This window comes from Ascaphus truei, chromosome 14 (genome assembly GCF_040206685.1).
Source record: "Ascaphus truei isolate aAscTru1 chromosome 14, aAscTru1.hap1, whole genome shotgun sequence".
NCBI classification, from domain to species: domain Eukaryota; kingdom Metazoa; phylum Chordata; class Amphibia; order Anura; family Ascaphidae; genus Ascaphus; species Ascaphus truei.
The window spans coordinates 38,256,845-38,276,960 of NC_134496.1; the positions used below are offsets into that span (position 1 = coordinate 38,256,845).

The 20,116-nt window shown below is 41.4% G+C and overlaps 1 protein-coding gene across 10 annotated transcripts in view; it reads right to left on the bottom strand.

The window, feature by feature from the left end:
- Nucleotides 1-20,116, bottom strand: part of PLCH1 (phospholipase C eta 1) — a 126,036-nt gene that overhangs the window by 58,351 nt on the left and 47,569 nt on the right. For 5 of the 10 annotated variants that reach the window (XM_075570527.1, XM_075570525.1, XM_075570524.1 and 2 more), the window contains exons 1-2: nt 13,177-13,705; nt 1,945-2,091 (exon numbers count right to left, since the gene is read on the bottom strand). In XM_075570527.1, the coding sequence (XP_075426642.1) occupies nt 1,945-2,091; nt 13,177-13,258 (229 nt within the window). In that variant the 5' untranslated portion in view covers nt 13,259-13,705. Of the gene's footprint in view, nt 1-1,944; nt 2,092-13,176; nt 13,708-20,116 lie in introns of those variants that run through there. The other 5 variants (XM_075570521.1, XM_075570523.1, XM_075570526.1 and 2 more) reach the window with 3 other exon arrangements.

Below are 20,116 nucleotides of genomic sequence, written 5' to 3' on the forward strand. Positions count from 1 at the left end.
ACTGGGGGAGCCTCCAAAGCTGAACGCGCTATTTTCAGCTTCAGGGACCCCCCTCCCCCCCAATTCCCGATATACAAACCAGTGAAGTTACCGCCGTTACGTCCTGATATTTAAAAGGGGTTCAAATAGCTGTCCAATAGGAAGCCGACAACTGATGAGATGGCCTCTTGGTCAATGAGACCCGGTTGACTATCCCTGTGTTTACCCTTGGTGGGAGATTTAAAATGGGTAACTTCACAGCTAAGTATCTCAGGCTCCAGGGTGTCACTGGAGCTAAGAATAATGGTGCAGCTACGGCGGACCCTTGGTTGCCATCATGTACAAATGAAGGGGGTTAAAAAACGCGCTGCAGGCATTGCCGCTTTAATTATTCCTTTTGACACTAGTAAAGGAATCATTTCAACGGGAATCCCAACAGGTTTAAACAATATTGCATTATTTATATAAGTTATTGGCATGGTAATGTAATATGCAGTATGTGTGCAGCTACAGTTATGTACCAGAACTGCAATAAAAAGGATAATTTTATTCATAACAAACAAATAAAAGTTCAAGGAACAGAGTTTGAGGCACACGCCTATGGTTAAATTCTATGAAAGATAATAACAGATCAGTTTAAACATCAAAGTCAGACTTAGCATTCTCAATTGAAGAAAGAGATTCCTATTTTTAGATAATAGCATACTCTAGGGACATTGCATTGTGTAGTGTTGTAAATTAAAGGAATTAAAGAGAAAATCCCTCAAAAAAAAGCTACATATATTTTTGCAGAAAGAATATAGGGTGAGGTGTACAGAACAGAAGGAGTGGCTCAGTGAGGCCTGGTTCAATTCCCGCTGTCAGCTCCTTGTGACCTTGAGCAAATCACTTTATCTCCCTGTGCTTCAGCCCCCAAAAACATAGATTGTAAGCTCTGAGCAGGGACTACGTCTGTAACATTCCTATGTGCTGCGTACCGCGCTATGCGTCCCACTGGGAGAGAAACGCTATATGAAATAAAGTTGTTAAGATTAAATAAAGTTATTTGATTGGAAATACAGAAGGATACCGTCACAATTAGTGCGGAAGACTTTCAAGTGTAAACATTAAGAAAGGAAATAATATTTGCTGCAGATAAAGGACATTCTGATTTAATATATTGTTTTAATTTCATTTGGCATTAAAGGGAATAAGAGGACAAGGTTCGTTTTATGTCTTATCAGGCTAACAGAGAAGGAAGAACGAGCGCAATAAGGAATACAAATCTATTTTCTCTTTGTTCTTGGCACTTTTAAGTCTCGAGATATTGTATGACATGTAGAACCGGCTTGTGCATGAGAAACCCGGCTATCTTACTATCCCGGGGATAAAGGAGGGAAGCATCTGCGAAAAGCATTGGTTGCACCCACAAATTAATGTTGTAGACTTCAGGTGACCACTGACTTGTCATACATTATTTCAGGAGCGGCCAACTCCAGTATTCAAGAGCCACCGACAGGTCAAGTTTTAAGGATATCCCTGCTTCAGCACAGTCATTGACTGAGCCACTGATTGAGCCACTTGTGCTGAAGCAGGGATATCCTTAAAACCTGAGCAGTTGGTGGCCCTTGGAGACTCAAGTTGGTCACCCCTGCACTATTTGCTTCAATTTTTTTTTGGGGGGGGGGGGGGAATTTAATTTTTAACTTCTAGGGTAATATGCCAAATTCTTGGGCTAATGATCAGGGAAACATTTCTTTGGGGGGCTTCAGAGCTTGAGTAGTTATCTGCTAATATATTTGAAGATCATTCTCTATAGTGGACTGTTATCAGACTTGTTTTTTTATTTTGTGTAGCTGTGGATCTTCCTCTTTTTGTGATAACCTACTATCCCTAGTTTAGTGCCCATGGCGTTATTTTTCTTTGAAAAATCCACAAATATGATTTGCAACTTAATATAAACATATAGAGGTCAAAAGTTATTACTTTTAGCTTTCTCGCTTTTCCTGGAGGGCCTCCATCTGATGCAGGTGCGATGCTCATCCAGGTAAAAGAGACGCACCAAACCTTTTGTTCCACTCTTCAGTTTGATCATCTGTGTCCCAGACTGCATTACACTCATACATCTTTCAACTGCAAAATGAAAATAATGAGCGGCGTTAAACCAGTCCACGGCATTGCTAATCAAAAAGCTATTCAAACATGAGCTTGGAGATCTCGTAAAAATGTACAAAATAAGAGATATTCTAATAACACCGTCAATTGTCTATCATGATTCATGTAAAATATCCAAGACATGCAGAGCTCAGTAGCAGATTTGGACCACAGCAAAATCAGTTACGTAAATAAATAAACATCTGTAACAATCCAGGAAGAAGTGGGCAGCTACAATACAATATAGTCGTGATTTAGGGATTTAGTCGTGGGAGAGGGAGTGTTTCAGTGAATAACGACACTGGCTGGCACAGAGTTGGGGGGAACCTGGTTCAATTCCCGGTGTCGGCTCCTTGTGACCTTGGGCAAGTCACTTTATCTCCCTGTGCCTCCGGCACCAAAAACATAGATTGTAAGCTCCACAGGGCAAGGACCTGTGCCTGCAAAATGTCTCTGTAAAGCGCTACGTACAACTAGCAGCGCTATACAAGAACATGCTATTAAGTTCCCAACTCCAGTCCTCAAGACCCCCCAACAGCTCAGGTTTTAAGGATATCCCAGCTTCAACACAGGTAGCTCAATCAGTGGCTCAGTCGAAGATTGAGCTATCTGTGCTGAAGCTGGGATATCCTTAAAACCTGACCTGTTGGGGGGATATTGATGACTGGAGTTGAGAATCCTGATTTAGATCATGACTGTCATTAAAAACAGGTGATTCTGGTTTTAAGTTGTAACCTCAAAACACCGAAAAAAACCACCACTTTCGGTTAAAACCAATACGCATCGGAAATTAAGCATCCTCTCCTATTAAACTCCACCTCTTGCGGGCAGCCTGTCCACAGGACAGAGACAAGGGCATCACGAGGGAGTATGAAAATAAATCAATCCAGTTTTTTTCATTGTTAAACACTGATAAACACAGATAAACACAGATTAAAAAAAACAAAAAATGAACAAACCGGAAAACAAAAGAAAAAACCACCGAAAACCAGAATCCCTAATTATAAATAGAATTAGGCGATTAATGAGTCCCAACACATTTATAAACACATTTATGGTTTGCATAAAACTCTGTATTATTCAGCAACTCATAAATCTCTTATCTGAAAACCTCTCCACCACTTGCGTCTCTGGTTGAATGTCCGGTACTTCAATTAACAAACACAGCAAACATGCAGGAAATAAAGTTACAAACAGAAGATGACACTTTGGTGAACAGCTAAGAAAAACTAATCTAGTGTAAAAGAAGCACAATGATAGATCAATGAGCCGGAATGTACTAAATATTTTGGAAAGTTGTTTGTCTGTTAGCTGCGCATTTGGACACCTCTTAAGATATATTTATCAAATTTTCCATGATGGTTCCTTAGATCAAGGAGCAGGTTTTTATCTATGTATGGATACAATTCACAAATGACAACATAACTGATGACATCACAAATTACATGATCCCATCACACAACCCGCAAGCGACCACTTAATCTTGGTCACTTTGAAACCCCAATTCGCAACTTTAGCAAAAATACAGGAGCAGCCAAAGTTCTTCAGAGTGCGAGATCATTGTTAGGGACGAGAGTACAATGTCCCACAAACGCGCATTAGAGGCTCTCGATTGATCCCTTCAGGACCTCAGAGGCAATGAAACTATTATGGGTGGAATTATTGTTATTTTAGCAGGGGATTTTGCATTAAGAAACTAAAAAAATTAAAATGATCCATTTATAAATCTCAGTATTTGTTTGTTAGAATTCCTGAGCAACGTCAGCTACTTTAGCTAGTGCTGCATAAACGGTATGAGCAAAAGTCTTCAACAACTCTGGCTAAACCACTCCATGTTAAGTCCACTTGATGAGGATGACCTCGAAAACCCCTCACTAACACCAACCAGTTTAATTGTCCAGGAAAACGAGTGAGGTCAGGGAATATGATCGAAGACAGTATATCAGTACTGGAGGATCTCTGTATGTGGACAGGTTAAAACCATAGCAAAAGAAACACGGTCGCAATCCAAGCTAGAGAAGTGAATGGTGCATTGCTTCAGTGAGTTGCTGAAGGAAGACAAGAGAGCAGAGCTTCCACCATGAAATGCTATCATCTAAATAAAACGTTTTATGTAGGAACATATAGGGGCCTATTCTAGTAGTTCCGAAGTTGTCATTGCCAAATCGCAGAAGTCGCGGTATGAAATGTGTGAGAAAACGGTGTTCTCTATTGCAAATCGCGTTTTCTAAACCATGTCTATAAAAAGTGACAAACCGCCTGATTTGTACTTGCTTTGGTAGCAAAATGACCTGACGGGTGGTGCCAACTCCCTTCAGAGGCCGAAATAAGGAGAGGGGGAGCTCCTAACTTTATAGTATCTACAGTTGTCTATATGTCCCCTCCAAATAAGTTGTGCTGAAAGAGGAACCTACCTCAGGTACCCTGGGAGTTATGCTAATGTCTATACAAAGTATATTTAAATGAGTCAAACATCCTAAAATATATCCTTAAGACCAAGTAGTCTAAAGGCCCTTGTGATCAAGGGGGCACCAGTTTCAGACCCAACAGTATTAGAAACCACAACCCTTCCATTCAGGGAATCAGCTCTAGCATTGAACTAACCCAGGCGCTAGGAAATGCTGATGTCACAGCATACTTTTGATCTCTACTACTCACAGCTGCAGCCCCTTACCTCTATCTTCCTTTAAAGCACCAAAACATGTTAAATCTGTTATGGTTTCTTTAAATAAAAAGTTATGTAGTAAAATATGTATGTGTGTGTGTGTGTGTGTGTGTGTGTGTGTGTGTGTGTGTGTGTGTGTGTGTGTGTGTGTGTGTGTGTGTGTGTGTGTGTGTGTGTGTGTGTGTGTGTGTGTGTGTGTGTGTGTGTGTGTGTGTGTTCAATTCTTAATTCATTCCCGCCCCAAGCATCCTTTGATTTGTACAGTAGGTTTTATCCTACTTCCAAAGCAGTGCAAGATATTTGCAACACTTTCCTGTTTGTGATCATTTGTTGCCAATATTCCCAGCAGTTTGAGCTGTAAATTGTAAAAAAAAAATAGATAATGTTACTTTAAGGTTTGAAGGGACATATATACAACTGGAGATACTATAAAGTGAGGAACTCCTCCTCCTGCCCCAAGGCAGCGAGAAAAAGTTGCGAGCTGTTTAGAAGCGGTTTAGCCTTTTGCACTTTTCGGAGCGACAAGAATGCAGCGAGTTTACAAAAAAATGCGGTTTTGGTCATTCTGCTTGGATTTGCACTGCCAGAATGAAAACGCTTCCAAAATAGCCTTTTCTGCGGGGTTTAGACATGTGAAAAGGGCTTACAGAATAACAAAACATGCAAATTTGCATCTAAAGTGCACTTTAGACACATTAAGTCACATTTCGAAGCTACCAGAATAGGACCAATAGAGACATATCCAGTTAATGTTATCTGTGATACAAGGAAAGTTTTGTGGGAGTCATGAATTCCTAAAAAATACCAAAGGGCCCCGCTGCACAATCACAAGGGTAATTCATCACATTATTGTATTGTATTGTATGTCTTTATTTATATAGCGCCATTAATGTACATAGCGCTTCACAGCAGTAATACATGTGGTAATCCAATAAATAACAGATAATATAAATAACAGATCATGGGAATAAGTGCTTTAGACATTAAGGAAGAGGAGTCCCTGTTCCGAGGAGCTTACAGTCTAATTGGTAGGTAGGGAGAACGTACAGAGACAGTAGGAGGGAGTTCTGGTAAGTGCATCTGCAGGGGGCCAAGCTTTATGTGCCATGTGTTCAGAATAGCCACAGTCCTATTCATATGCTTCTTTAAGCAAGTGTGTCTTAAGGTGGGTCTTAAAGGTGGATAGAGAGGGTGCTAGTCGGGTACTGAGGGGAAGGGCATTCCAGAGGTGAGGGGCAGTCAATGAAAAAGGTTTAAGGCGGGAGAGGGCTTTAGATACAAAGGGGGTAGAAAGAAGACATCCTTGAGAAGAACGCAAGAGTCTGGATGGTGCATAACGAGAAATTAGGGCTGAGATGTAAGGAGGGGCAGAAGAGTGTAAAGCTTTAAAAGTGAGGAGAAGAATGGAGTGTGAGATGCGGGATTTGATCGGAAGCCAGGAGAGGGATTTCATGAGGGGAGATGCTGAGACAGATCTAGGAAAGAGTAGAGTGATTCTGGCAGCAGCGTTAAGGATAGATTGTAGGGGAGACAGGTGAGAGGCAGGAAGGCCAAACAGCAGGAGGTTACAGTAATCAAGACGGGAGAGAATGAGGGCCTGAGTCAGAGTTTTAGCAGTCGAGCAACAGAGGAAAGGGCGTATCTTTGTTATATTGCGGAGGAAAAAGCGACAGGTTTTAGAAATGTTTTGAATGTGAGGGGCAAATGTGAGAGAGGAGTCGAGTGTGACCCCAAGGCAGCGTGCTTGGGCTACTGGGTGAATGATCGTAGTTCCAACAGTAATGTGGAAGGAGGTAGTAGGGCCAGGTTTGGGAGGAAGTATGAGGAGCTCTGTTTTAGCCATGTTGAGTTTAAGGCGGCGGAGGGCCATCCAGGATGATATAGCAGAGAGACATTCAGAAACTTTGGTTTGTACAGTAGGTGTAAGGTCGGGTGTTGAGAAATATATTTGTGTGTCGTCAGCATAGAGGTGATAATTAAACCCAAAAGATGTTATTAGGTCACCTAGAGAGAGTGTATACAGAGAAAAGAGAAGAGGTCCCAGGACAGAGCCCTGGGGTACCCCCACAGAGAGATCAATAGAGGAGGAGGAGGTATTAGCAGAAGAGACACTGAAAGTACGATGGGAGAGGTAGGATGAGATCCAGGATAGAGCTTTGTTCCGAATGCCAAGAGTATGGAGAATGTGAAGGAGAAGAGGGTGGTCCACGGTGTCAAATGCTGCAGAGAGGTCGAGTAATATGAGCAGAGTGTAATGACCTCTGTCTTTGGCAGCATGGAGGTCGTCAGTTATTTTAGTGAGGGCTGTTTCCGTGGAGTGAGCAGTGCGGAAGCCAGATTGTAGAGGGTCTAGGAGAGAATAGGTGTTGAGAAAATGGAGCAAGCGAGCGAATACAAGACGTTCAAGGAGTTTAGAGGCAAAAGGCAGGAGGGAGACAGGCCGATAGTTAGAAAGACAGGTAGGGTCAAACTTGCTGTTTTTGAGTAATGGTATGACTGTTGCATGTTTGAAGGAGGATGGAAAGGTTCCAGAGCAGAGGGAGGAGTTAAAAATGTGCGTGAGGGTAGGGATTATAGTAGGAGCAAGAGGTTTTAGGAGATGGGAGGGAATGGGGTCAAGAGGGCAAGTGGTAGAGGGAGAAGAGGCGATCAACAGCGACACATCCTTCTCTGAGACAGTGGAAAAAGAGTCAAGGAAGGCAGGAGGAGAGTTAGGAAGAGGTGTAGGATGGGAGGAAGAAACAGAGGGGATGTTCTGACGTATGGATTCCACCTTTTCCTTAAAATAGTCAGCAAAGTCCTGAGCGGAGATGGAGGAAGGAGAGGCAGCGGAGGGTGGTTTGAGTAGAGTATCAAAGACAGAGAACAGTCGGCGTGGGTTAGACTTGTGCATGTTGATTAGTGAAGAAAAGTAGGCTTGTTTAGCTTGCGAGAGGGCAGAGTTGAAACAGGATAGCATAAATTTGTAGTGAAGGAAGTCTGCGAGAGTATGAGATTTCCTCCAGAGGCGTTCAGAGGAACGAGTGGAGGAACGCAGCATGCGTGGGAATTTAACCAGGGTCTAGGGTTAAAAGGGCGAGTGCGGCAGAGAGAAAGCGGGGCATGTAGATCAAGAGAGGAGGACAAGGCAGAGTTGTAGTTGGAGTTGTAGTTCCTGACCAGTTTGTCAGGGTCTGTAGCAGATCTGAGAGAGGAGAGGGAGGAGTGTAACGTGGACTCAAAGTCAGGTAAGTGAATAGAGCGCAGGTTTCTGCAGAACCGGGGTGTAGATGGAGGTGGAGAAGTTGAGAAGCGAGATAGAGAGAATAAGATGAGGTGATGATCAGAGAGAGGAAAAGGGGAAATGGAGAAATCAAAGAGAGAGAAATTTTTAGTGAAAACCAGGTCTAAGTAGTGGCCATCCTTGTGGGTGCTGGCTGCAGTCCACTGTTGAAGGCCAAAAGAAGAGGTTAGAGAAAGAAAGCGGGAAGCCCAAGGGAGAGAGGGGTCATCAATGTGGCAATTGAAGTCCCCAAGGAGAAGAACAGGGGAGTCTGAGGAGAGGAAGAAAGAGAGCCAGGATTCAAAGTGAGAGAGAAAGGCAGAAGGGGGATGAGTAGAGGTAGGTGGGCGATACATGACCGCCACATGAACAGGGGAGGAGAGAAGATCTGGACAGTGTGAACCTCAAAGGAGGGAAAGGCAAGAGAGGGGGGAATAGGAATAGTTCGGTAACGGCAGAGAGAGGAGAGCAGGAGCCCCACACCTCCACCCCTGCCATCAAGGCGCGGAGTGTGGGAGAAGGAAAGGCCACCATAAGAGAGGGCAGCTTCCAGAGCAGAGTCAGACTGAGTGAGCCAGGTCTCAGTTATAGCAAAGAGAAGCAGGGAGTGAGAGAGAAAGAAGTCATGCACAGAGAGGCACTTGTTAGAGAGGGAGCGAGCATTCCAAAGGGCACAGGAGAAAGGGAGAGAGGAGGGAGGGTGGCAGGGGATGGGTATGAGGTTGGAGGGGTTAACACCAGAAGGAGTAAAAGTTGTATGTGGGAGGCGAGGACGAGAGCAAGTAGAAATAAGGCAAGGACCAGGATTGGGAGAGATATCCCCAGAAGCAAGGAGGAGAAGCATGGATAGAAAGAGGATGTGTGAGGATGATTTGTAGGGGTGTGTTTTAGTGCAGGAGGTATAGCTGTGTGGTGACAGAGGACGCAGGTAAGAAAGGAGTTCATGTGAACTGAGAAGTGGGGAAGAAAGGAGAGATGGAGATATATGAATAGAGTTAGAGACATAAGGAGACTGGTGGAAGGAAGTGCATAATTTGAAAATAAGTGCGGTTGCAGCAAATATAAAAAATAAAGGCGGCATCACAGCAATAGTTAAGTGTTGAGATGTGCAGTCTTAGATAGATGATATCCTCTTTTCCAACGTAGATCAAAAGCAGGAATCAGAAGCAGTAGGTGATGTCCACTTTTCCACTTCTTTTTGAACTTCCTTTTTAAACTTCATAAATACTTGAAACATATATACTTAAAAGCATATCTGCTTAAAAGCATGGCTGCTAGCAGCAATGGCTGTTAGGAGTTTACTTATATACTTTTACAAAGTCACCTGGTTGGCATAACAAACTTAATTAGCACATGTGAGGGTAGTTAAAGCAAATGGTTTTTCTAAGGTGGGTGTTGCCTTGCCTTGCCTTGCACAAGTGTGAAAGCTGAATTAAATTAAGACAGTAGGGGGATGATTTACTGTACAGTAGGGGGAATTGCTAGCTAAATTAGCTGTGTTCTTTGCTCCCATTCACCAACAGGAACCATATAAAATATAGGAAATAGATGCGCCCAGGCGAGATAAAAGTCTGACTATTGCGTGGAAAAGTCATTTCATTAAAACGCACGTGAAAAATCCAAATACATCGATAAAGCTTCATGATGTGCCTGGTCTGTCCACAGAGAATGAAAGGATAACAGATTATTTAGATCACATAGAAATAAACCATTGAATAAACAGAAAACGCACGTATAAAAGCTATCCAGGTAATTGTAGAAGGATAATCTGCAATCTATAAAGCAATGTTGGTTTCTATGGACATAAGGGAAATGGGGAAGCCCTTCTAGAAAGCTGCTACATTATGAAAGGACCAGCAGCTTACTGTGCCAACCGACTTTCAGTCAATTCAATATCGGAGATTTAGCGGAATTCCAGTGCCTTGTAAACAATGTGATCACATTTATCTGCAGCGCCATAGAATTATACATTTAGAAAAGCAGAAACTCACATGCTGTACATCTTAATTATTGACATTAAATATTACATTGACATTGCTATACTAAAAAGTGTTTAGCTGTTGACCAACATGTTCATGATGGACATTTCCATTAGTTGCTTGGGAATGTCCATACCATGAGATTCATTTTCCCTTTTACTTTTTTTATTTGACGGTAGATTGCTGTTTTAAGATGAATTAATTTTTAGGGCTCCGTTTCATTTATATACTGAGCCATGTGAGAATTGAAAAAGTTCAAATAACCCCATTTTATTTAAATGGTCCCAAGTGGTTGTATAATGAAGATATTCGGGTAGATTCTAGGAGGTCTGTGTATCAATGCAAACATGTATTATTTTATTTTTCATTTTCCACTTGTGGCTGCATTAAATATAATATATGGGTTTTATTTTTATCCCAGGTGGCAGCTTGGAGCCAAAATTAAAATACATAAAGAATTTGATATGAACATTATTTACCTCCACTTTAACTCATCCAGTTGACAGGGCCCAGGGTACACAGTACATACAAAGTACCATTATTCTGTGACCTGCTTAACAACATGTGTTGAAGTTGCAGTAAAGGTGAAACCCTGAGCCATGTAACATCCTCCCTTACTTTTAATGTATGATTTCATATATGCTTTTACATTTCGGTCTTATTCTGAACTGCATCAAACATGACATCAAATATTCACAACAGAAAATATATATTACTTTTAATGGGTAATAATAATAATAATAATAATAATTACTTTATTTAAATGAGTATTTTTCTCCCAATGGGACTCAAACTGCTTCACAATTACAATGTAGCGCATGGTACTCAATACATAGGATTTTTTTTTTACAGACAATTCTTGCCCAGTAGAGCTTACAATCTGTTTTTGGTGCCTGAGGCACAGGGAGAAAAAGTGACTTTCCCAAGGTCACAAGGAGCCGACACTGGGATTTGAACCAGTGCCTTTACTGAGCCACTCGCTCAGCCCTGGAGGCCCCTAACCTAGCAGAGTAGAAAAGTGTTGCTCCATTTCCAAAGTTACACTTAACATCTGTATGAAAGATTCAAATCACTTTCACCGGCCACTCAACACTTTAAAATGATATTCTGTTTAATATGGGCTACAAGAACAAATGGAGTGTACTTAAATGTATAACTGAGGCATCAAGCTCAAAGGAAAGTACAGGTGGTCCTGGGTATCCGATGGTCCGCTTTCAGTCGAACGGCATATCCGACAAGGCATAATACAGTCCGCTGGATGCATTATCCGACGCTCACCGCCGCGGATTAACATGGACACGCAATCCAGAAGTCCGTTATCTGACGGCGGTTTGCGGGACGCGTTCCGTCGGATAAGCGAGAACCGGACGTACAACTCTTTCTGCTTTATATAGTCATTCCCATTATTGAGGAAGTCAAATTAGATTTATCCCTACAATCCGATAAATGAATCATTTTGATCACAATCCTAAAATCAAGTAACAGATTATTATTCCTATACACGCTGCACTTAATGCACACTACTCTATCTGTACATAGTTATGAATCAATAGGAAGAAAAGAACGGAAATGTAATGTAACCTTGTATTGTCACCATAACTCTGTGCCCCGGACATACTAGAAAACGAGCGCTAACTCTCAATGTATTACTTCCTGGTGAAACATTTTATAAATAAAATGTTTAAATAATTCGCCACTGATAATTATTTAGATTACTGCTTTGACAGACTAGGAGACCGTATTTGGAGAGCAGCAAGTTTAATTTATACTTTTTTTTATAATATGTTTATTCGCTATTATCTATTATGGTATAGGTACTTGTTTTGTTTTTCCGCTTCTATCTTATCACTTCATAAAAAAAAATTTGCTTCTTTTTTTTTAACTGCCATGATTCAAAGGGGCTTTTAATTAGACCTTTAAATCAGAACAAGTTTAGAACATCATAGTTTGGTACGTGTGTGTGTGTATATGTGTATATATATATATATATATATATACACACACACACATACACACAGGGGATTGGAAAGATAAGGAGTATCATAGAATACAGAACACAGCTACTAGCTCTGCATTGTGTAAAATACCATTATGACGGTATGAATCTGTTTGCCAGCCTAGTGCTCCTCTATTTGCATTAGATACTGCTCTACGTATATTCTGTTTATCTTTAGCACATAAGAGTATGTCTAGTATATCAATTTGTGTGACGGCAGATAAAATCAATATAAAATTATATTACAACAAGAACATCAACATATTATAATGCTACAGTAAAACACATTTTTAAAACAGGTTTCTTTTTAACTTAAAAAAAAGGTTACGTTTGGAAATTAATTATTTGCAAATATAACTTTTTTTTCAATTATCCATCACTAATAACCAGTAAAAATATTTTTATGTTGTTATCTTTAAAACGTTTTAAAACAGGTCACTGGACCGTACTCCGTTCTTTAAAGTACATGAAAACGGCATCAATTCTCTTAAGACTGATATTTAAATGCTAATTAATTCGACTCCAAGCAGCAGCATTGCAATATATTCTGACAGCGTGAACGTCCTGCAACCGTTAAGAAAACAAGCATTGTTTGGATCATTAAGACAATTCTAATCAGTTGTGCATTTGTACATTTGACATTAGCGCCCACAAGGAAATTAAATATTTAACTCTCATGTTGCACATTAAAAACAGCCCCAATTCTCTAATCAGTGGCTCTGGAAAAGTATGTATGTTCCCTTCTAGGCTATATAAACAAAAGCATAATAGCAGATTTAATTAAATGTAATAATTAAAGAAACAGCCTTGAAAATGTACATACTTTAAATATAAGTTGCATGAATCAATTAACCTACTAAAAATATAATGAACTGTCGAAAACACACTGAGTCCATTGTATCAAGGCAAAACTGGAGCAATACTGGGACATTGTATCAAAGCAAAAGTGGAGCAATACTAGGGCAAAAAAAGTTGCACCAGATGTATCAAAGAACAAAATCTTATTAATTCCAATAGGATTTTGTTCTTTAATACAGCTATTGTGTTTCTTTTGCCATAGAATTGCGCCACTTATTTTTGCCTTGATATAGACCCAAAATGAGTCCCAATTTCCTGACAAGTAAGAAACCAAAAGGAATAAAACTTGAAACCAGGTACTAACCCATTTGTGCCAGTCTGAACCTTTGTGAAGTGGCTACACTTCCTACCACATGGTACATCTCAGACGCCAGCAGGGAAGCCATCCGAGCTATAGAAAAGTCCAGATGTTGCTTGAAAGCTTCTATGTTTAAGGCAGATGACAGTTATTCCACCTGACAAGATCTGCTTCCCATTGCAGAATAAATCTAAGCAGCTGAACTACACAAGCTAAGCTGAAACTCCGAGTAAGAGCTGTGTTGTCATCCTACTGTGCGTTCAAAAAACCCCTCTAATCCACCAAACATCAGGAGACTGTATTCCATGTAACCCAGTTCTCATGTATTCACACACAGAACTACAAAAACTGATAATGGTTTAGTCCTATACAGCAGCCAAATAGACTACGCAATATTCCTCTGACAGAATACAGTAAACAGACATTCAAGGGGCAGACTTGTCTATAGACGTCAATATATGGGAATCCTTAATATTCTGTGAAAAGGTTGAAAGTGTCCACATATTTTATGCATGCTGGAGATTAATCTAGTATTCCCACTGCTCTTCGAAAGAATACGTTCATAGCAGTGTTTACTAGATGTAAATACATCATAAAATAATCAGCCTATCTGAATATTACTGAGGGACCATTACATAACTTGTTATAAATGCATTTTTGGCCGCAGGACAATTCTCGGTTATGTACAGTACAACTGTTTCAAGTGTATCACCCTGGAAAATAATCTTGGATTGGATTGTGAGCATCGGTTTGGGCTAAATAGAAAATATTCTGAGAATCAAACACTAAACAACTTATTTTACTGATGCTATAGGGCAGTGGTGTTCAACTTTTTTTGGTTAAGGAACCCTATAATTATATTGTGAAATTCTGAGGAACCTCACCCGTCAAATAGTGCGTCTGAGATCAGATGCAGTAAGAAACCCCAACCCTCCCTAATAGCACATCTTTGATCAGATGATTTGTAAGGAACCTCAACCCTCTCTAATAGTGTGTCTGAGATCAGATGCATTGTAAGGAACCCCAACCCTCTCTAATAGCGCATCTGAGATCAGATGCATTGTAAGGAACCCCAACCCTCTCTAATAGCGCATCTGAGATCAGATGCATTGTAAGGAACCCCAACCCTCTCTAATAGCGCATCTGAGATCAGATGCATTGTAAGGAACCCCAACCCTCTCTAATAGCGCATCTGAGATCAGATGCATTGTAAGGAACCCCAACCCTCTCTAATAGCGCATCTGAGATCAGATGCATTGTAAGGAACCCCAACCATCTCTAATAGCGCGTCTGAGATCAGATGCAATGTAAGGAACCCCAACCCTCTCTAATAGCGCATCTGAGATCAGATGCATTGTAAGGAACCCCAACCATCTCTAATAGCGCGTCTGAGATCAGATGCATTGTAAGGAACCCCAACCATCTCTAATAGCGCGTCTGAGATCAGATGCATTCTAAGGAACCCCAACCCTCTCTAATAGCACGTCTGAGATCAGATGCATTGTAAATCCTTCTGTATTTGGTACAATTTTCAAATGATTTGATAATTGCTGGGAACCCTTTAGGGATGCCCAGGGAAGCTAAAGGTTCCTAGGAACCCCCGTCGAAAACACTGCCATAGGGTAAGCAGCTGTTGAACTGCTGTAATGAAGTAAGGATCTACCACCACTACTAAAGGTGGACATCTCTCTTCGTTCATGCACGGTAGTGAAAACCTGGCAGATTTACATTGTCAGGCGTGTAGGTCAGGAGTGCTCAACTCCAGTCCTCACGCCCCCAAACACAGGTCAGGTTTTCAGGATATCCCTGCTTCAGTACAGGTGGCACAATCAGTCCCTGCGTCAGCACAGGTGGCTCAATCATAGGCTTAGTCTTTGACTGAGCCACCTGTGCTGAAGCTGGGATATCCTGAGAACCATTGAGCACCCCTGACCTAGGTCATTTTATGTGAATCTTTGGACAGGCTGGTTCCTAGCAGATATTTATGCAAAGTGGTAATAGGTGAAATGTTAACTGCAGTGTTGTCCCAATGCCACTTAGGGAATTAAGGCAGTTTCTTGTATTTTTATTAAAAAGTGACAAAACAATAGTACATGTTAGTATTGTTCTTCCTCAAATTGCATAACAAGCTGCTAAAATTGCGGACACAACAGAGTGAGAATAGATTAAGTATCTAAGTAACGGCTATTACAAAGACAAACAATTTCATTTGATTTCCCTCATCATGTTCGCTGCATGTTATATTATAGCCCAAATGAGAATACTTGGCGCACTACAGGGAAAAGGAAAGCCGTGTCTTGGGTTTCATTTAATCAGAATACAAAGCGCAACTACTACACACTCAATTTTAATTTAAGTACCAAGTACGTGGCCCCAGCTCTTCCGAGATAAAACGCTGTGCTTCCCAACACTAAACGTTTATTATGCTTTATTAGTATGCAGTGCCCACCATGTACAGTGGTGAGAAAAAGGTTGTTTCATATATTTCAAAACAAATTTTTTATTAGATCTTAAACTAAGTCCTAATAATAGATAAAGATAACATGATCAAACAAATGACACCAAATACATGATACTTTTTCAACATTTATCCACAAATAATTCAACATTCAATATCCATGTCTGAACAAGTATGTGAACCTTTAGGCTACATCCACTCTGCCGCTGACCGCGCTTTGGGCATAGCGCGGTCAGCACAATGAATGCGAATGTGTACGGCCACGCTCACACGGCGAGCACTCATGCTTGGAGAGTTGGTGACGTTACCGCTCTCAAGCATGAGCGTGGTCAGCGGCACAGTGGACGCAGCCTACGATTCAGTACCTGGTGGCGCCCCATTGAGCAGCAATTACTTCAACTAAGCATTTCCTGTAATTGCTGGTCAGTCTCTCACATCAGTTTTGAGGAATTTTGGCCCATTCCTCCTTACAGAACTGCTTCAACTCAGTGACATTTGAAGGCTTCCTTGCATGGACAGCTCGCTTCAGGTCCTGTCACACCATTTCCATGGGGTTTAGGACTTTGACTAGGCCATTCTAAAACGCAGAATTTCTTCTTCTGCAGCCATTCTTTTGTAGATCTGCTTGTATGTTTCGAATCATTGTCTTCCTGCATGTCCCACTTTCGCGTCAGCTTTAGCTCATGAACGGATGGGCCTGAAATTCTCCTCTGGAATCTTCTGATATAATGCAGAATTCATGATTGTGTCAATGATGGCAAGCCGCCCAGGTCCTGAGGCAGCAAAGCAGCCCCAAACCATCACACTCTCGCCACCATACAGCTGGGATGAGGTTCCTCTGTTAGAACGCAGCGTGTGGTTTTCGCCAAACACAACGTTTCTGATTGAGACTAGAGAACATAGTTCCAGAAGTCTTGTGGATCATCTATGTGCTCTCTGTCAAACTTCAGACAGACAGCAATGCTCTTTTTAGAGAGCATTGGTTTCCTCCTGGCTATCCTTCCATGAACACCATTCTTGTTCAGTCTTTTTTTGATAGATGATTTATGAACATTCACACATCAGCAGAGGTGACAGTGGCCTGCAGATCCTTGGATGTTACGCTTGGGTTCTTTGTGACTTCCTGGATGATTTCCCATTTTGTTCTTGGAGAGAACTATCTAAAAGTGGATTGGTGGAGCCCCAAATCCTTAGAAATGGTTTTGTAACCGTTTCTAGACGGATGAGCATCAATAACTGCTTTTCTGAGGTCGTCATAGATTTATTTTGATTGCGGCATCATGTGTTTCTACATCCGTATGGTGAAGACCATACTCACAAAGTTTCTGATATTTATATAGGGTGTGGCCTCCCAAACTCAGAATTTACGATCTACCTAAAGATCTACCTAATTAAACATCTGATTCTAATTATCCACTTTAATTGCTGATAAAACCAGGGTTTCACTTACTTGTGCACATACCCTGACTATTAATTACTCATTGTTTTTCAAATTCTTACATCATTTTGTTTCAAAAGACATGGAATTGGTTCATATAAACCCTATTAGATATTTAAGAAAGACTGGTTTTGATTCAAGAGGGTTATCATGGAAACTATGGAATTTGCATAATTATCAATACAGGCTTACATACAAATGATTATGTAGAAGAGGATGCAAGTATCAGACATCAAGGCAAAATAAGAGCGTTCGCTGCTACTAAAGAGGTTATAATTCAACTGAGAAACATGCAGAACAGTAGAAAAGAGAGCACGTCCGTGTCGTTTATTGGTTTTAGAAAAATGAATTCCTAAACAGCACTGAGAATGCACTCAGCACTGTACAAAAACACACACAAGTATCTTTATATATACAAGCACTGAAATGTTGTCTTGAAAAGGAGGATTTTCCGATGCACCCTGTACACGGTGAGCCTATCGATCACTGGGGGAAAGGATTTCCATACACTTGCATGGCGGTGATTGAAAAAGCCTTCAGATTGTTTTGTATCTCTAAACTCCAAGTTAATCCTTTCCTGCCTCTTTTCATCATGTCATTTCCAGTCCAAGGGATCTCCTTTGTAAGGCTGTTTGAGACAAAGATTCCTTACTCCTGTTTTCTGTGCTTACCGTGACATAAGAATGGTTCCCTGTTTTGCAAAGTACTGATGAAATAGTTGATGCTCTGTCAGGGGTGGGCGACTCTAGTCCTCAAAGGCCACCAACAGGTCAGGTTTTCAGGATATCCCTGCTTCAGCGACATAACATAAAACACAGACAAAGCTCAGTGCACATCCAGAAAAACTTATATACGGTACAGTGCCTAAATATACATGTATAAATAACTAATAAATAAAATATATGTTGTGGGTATTTTGGGGGTTCAATTTGAGCTTGTAGGTGTTCTGTATGTTTTATCCCTGCTTCAGCACAGAAGGCTCAGAGGCTTTGTCTGACTGAGCCACTGAAGCACGGTTATCCTGAAAACGTGACCTGTTGGTGGCCCTTGAGGACAGGAGTTGCCCAAGCCCTGTGCTATACAATACAAATGCATATCGTATAGCAGTACCATTGTTAGTAATAAAAAATATTTTACACAAACTTGTTGAAGTACATAAGGAGAACCCTGCTCCAAGGTGCGTACAATTTAAAAGGAATAATGTTTTATATGTCCTTTCACCCTGTAAATTTCCTTTGCACCAATGCCAATAATTGAGTTACTGTTGTACTGTGGCTAATGCTTGGCGTTTCAACGATGCAGCAGACACTTTGTATAAAGGAGCTGTTCAACTGGCAGCCTGCATTAGGCCGCGATTATACAGCGCACGATGGTGCTCGCCAAACACAAATGGGCTAATGCCTACAACACCGCTCCTAGTGCGTGCACGAAGGAGCACGATGGCGCGACCGCAATTTGAAGAGACAACATTTTTTGTCTTTTCAAGCGTGACCGCGTGACGTCTGCGTCATGTGAGCAGTTCAGCCAATGAAGGCGAACCAGCTTTGTGATGAGTCTTCCATGCCTCCCCAATCTCCTGAAGTCAAGTTCACAGATCGCTGGGGCTGCAGGAGTGTGCGAGGCTATGCGCTCCGTCGCGTGGTGAGTATAATCTCAGCCTTTGTCATCCAGCCCAGAAAGGGCTGAGCCATGGCCCTCAACACATGACTTCTCAACACGTCTGTCCTTCTCCAATCGCGATGCGCAAGAAGAAAAACGCACTGGAGCCATGGATGTGTCCCTTCGGTCAGCTTCTTCATTCCACAACGCTGCTTAAACCTGCCCTAGTCTTCGCCTCTTGATCGGAAATGGTGAGGAATGGAAAAATTATACACGGCGCTCTAGGATACACCGATCAAAGAGGATAGTGGGAACATCCGATCCCCTACTCTGGTGTTCCCCTGTGCATATCCACTAGAGATGAAGAGAGGTGCACAGGTAGCAGAAGATATCAGGTCTCCTCACCCCATGTCTTCCACTGAGCCCTCCCTGTGATCATACGGTACCCCCCCATGTCTTCCGTGATACTTTCCACTGCACTCATGCCTCCCACAGTACTCACTATTTGCTGATACTACTTTCCCACCCCCAGCAGTGACAAACTGGAAGAAAGAGTGACAAGAGTGAGTCCGGCCCTCCGAAATATAATTATTATTCTCCGCTTCCTCTAATAAACTGCTTTATGATGCAGCAGAATCTTTTCATAAGCAAAGCAGGGTGGGAAGCCGTGTTGCTCCTTTCTTCCGAGTAGTAACAAAAGATGAAGAGGGAGAAGGTGGTATGATACCTGTTATTGGACCAACAAGTAGTTGATATGTTACAAGCTTTCCAACCTCTCAGGGTCCTTCATTATAAGCAGAGATCTCAGCAAGACGAGGGTCAGCTAAAGTCCGTTTTCTTCTTCTTATTATTATTATTATTAGTGTTTATTTGTAACGCGGCAACATATTCTACTATGCTGAATACAGATTCTGCTTAAAAAATTAGGTCAAAAACTCTGCAAACAGGATCGGTCCCTTCAGACTAGAAGCCATCTGGTAACCGTAAAAATATAGGATTAACCCACTATCTTAACAACTGCAAATACTAGTATACTATTTACTTTAATAAAATGATATGCTGTGCTCTTCCTAGAAATATTAGCGCGTACACAGGTTGATTACAGCATGTGTATTTACATACACTTCATTAGCTGTTATCTAACAAATATTGCTTTCTATGCCAGTCGGTGCTGCAAAACGGCTGATAACAGAATTGTGAAGTCTGAGGGACATGCAGGCCCCCAGAATAACAATGTATCTACCAAAATGCCATGAGAATACGCTTGAAACATAGGAGACATTCCAAAACGGAATCCTGATGTCTTTTAACCTTTCTGCTGCTGGGTGGGCCTTTAACACCATGTGCTGGCAGCGTGATGGTTAATTGAGGAGCCCAATTGAGGTGTACAAACACGCTTGAAAAGAACATTTCATTTCTTATTTTATTTTTTTTGCATTTTAAAATATGGC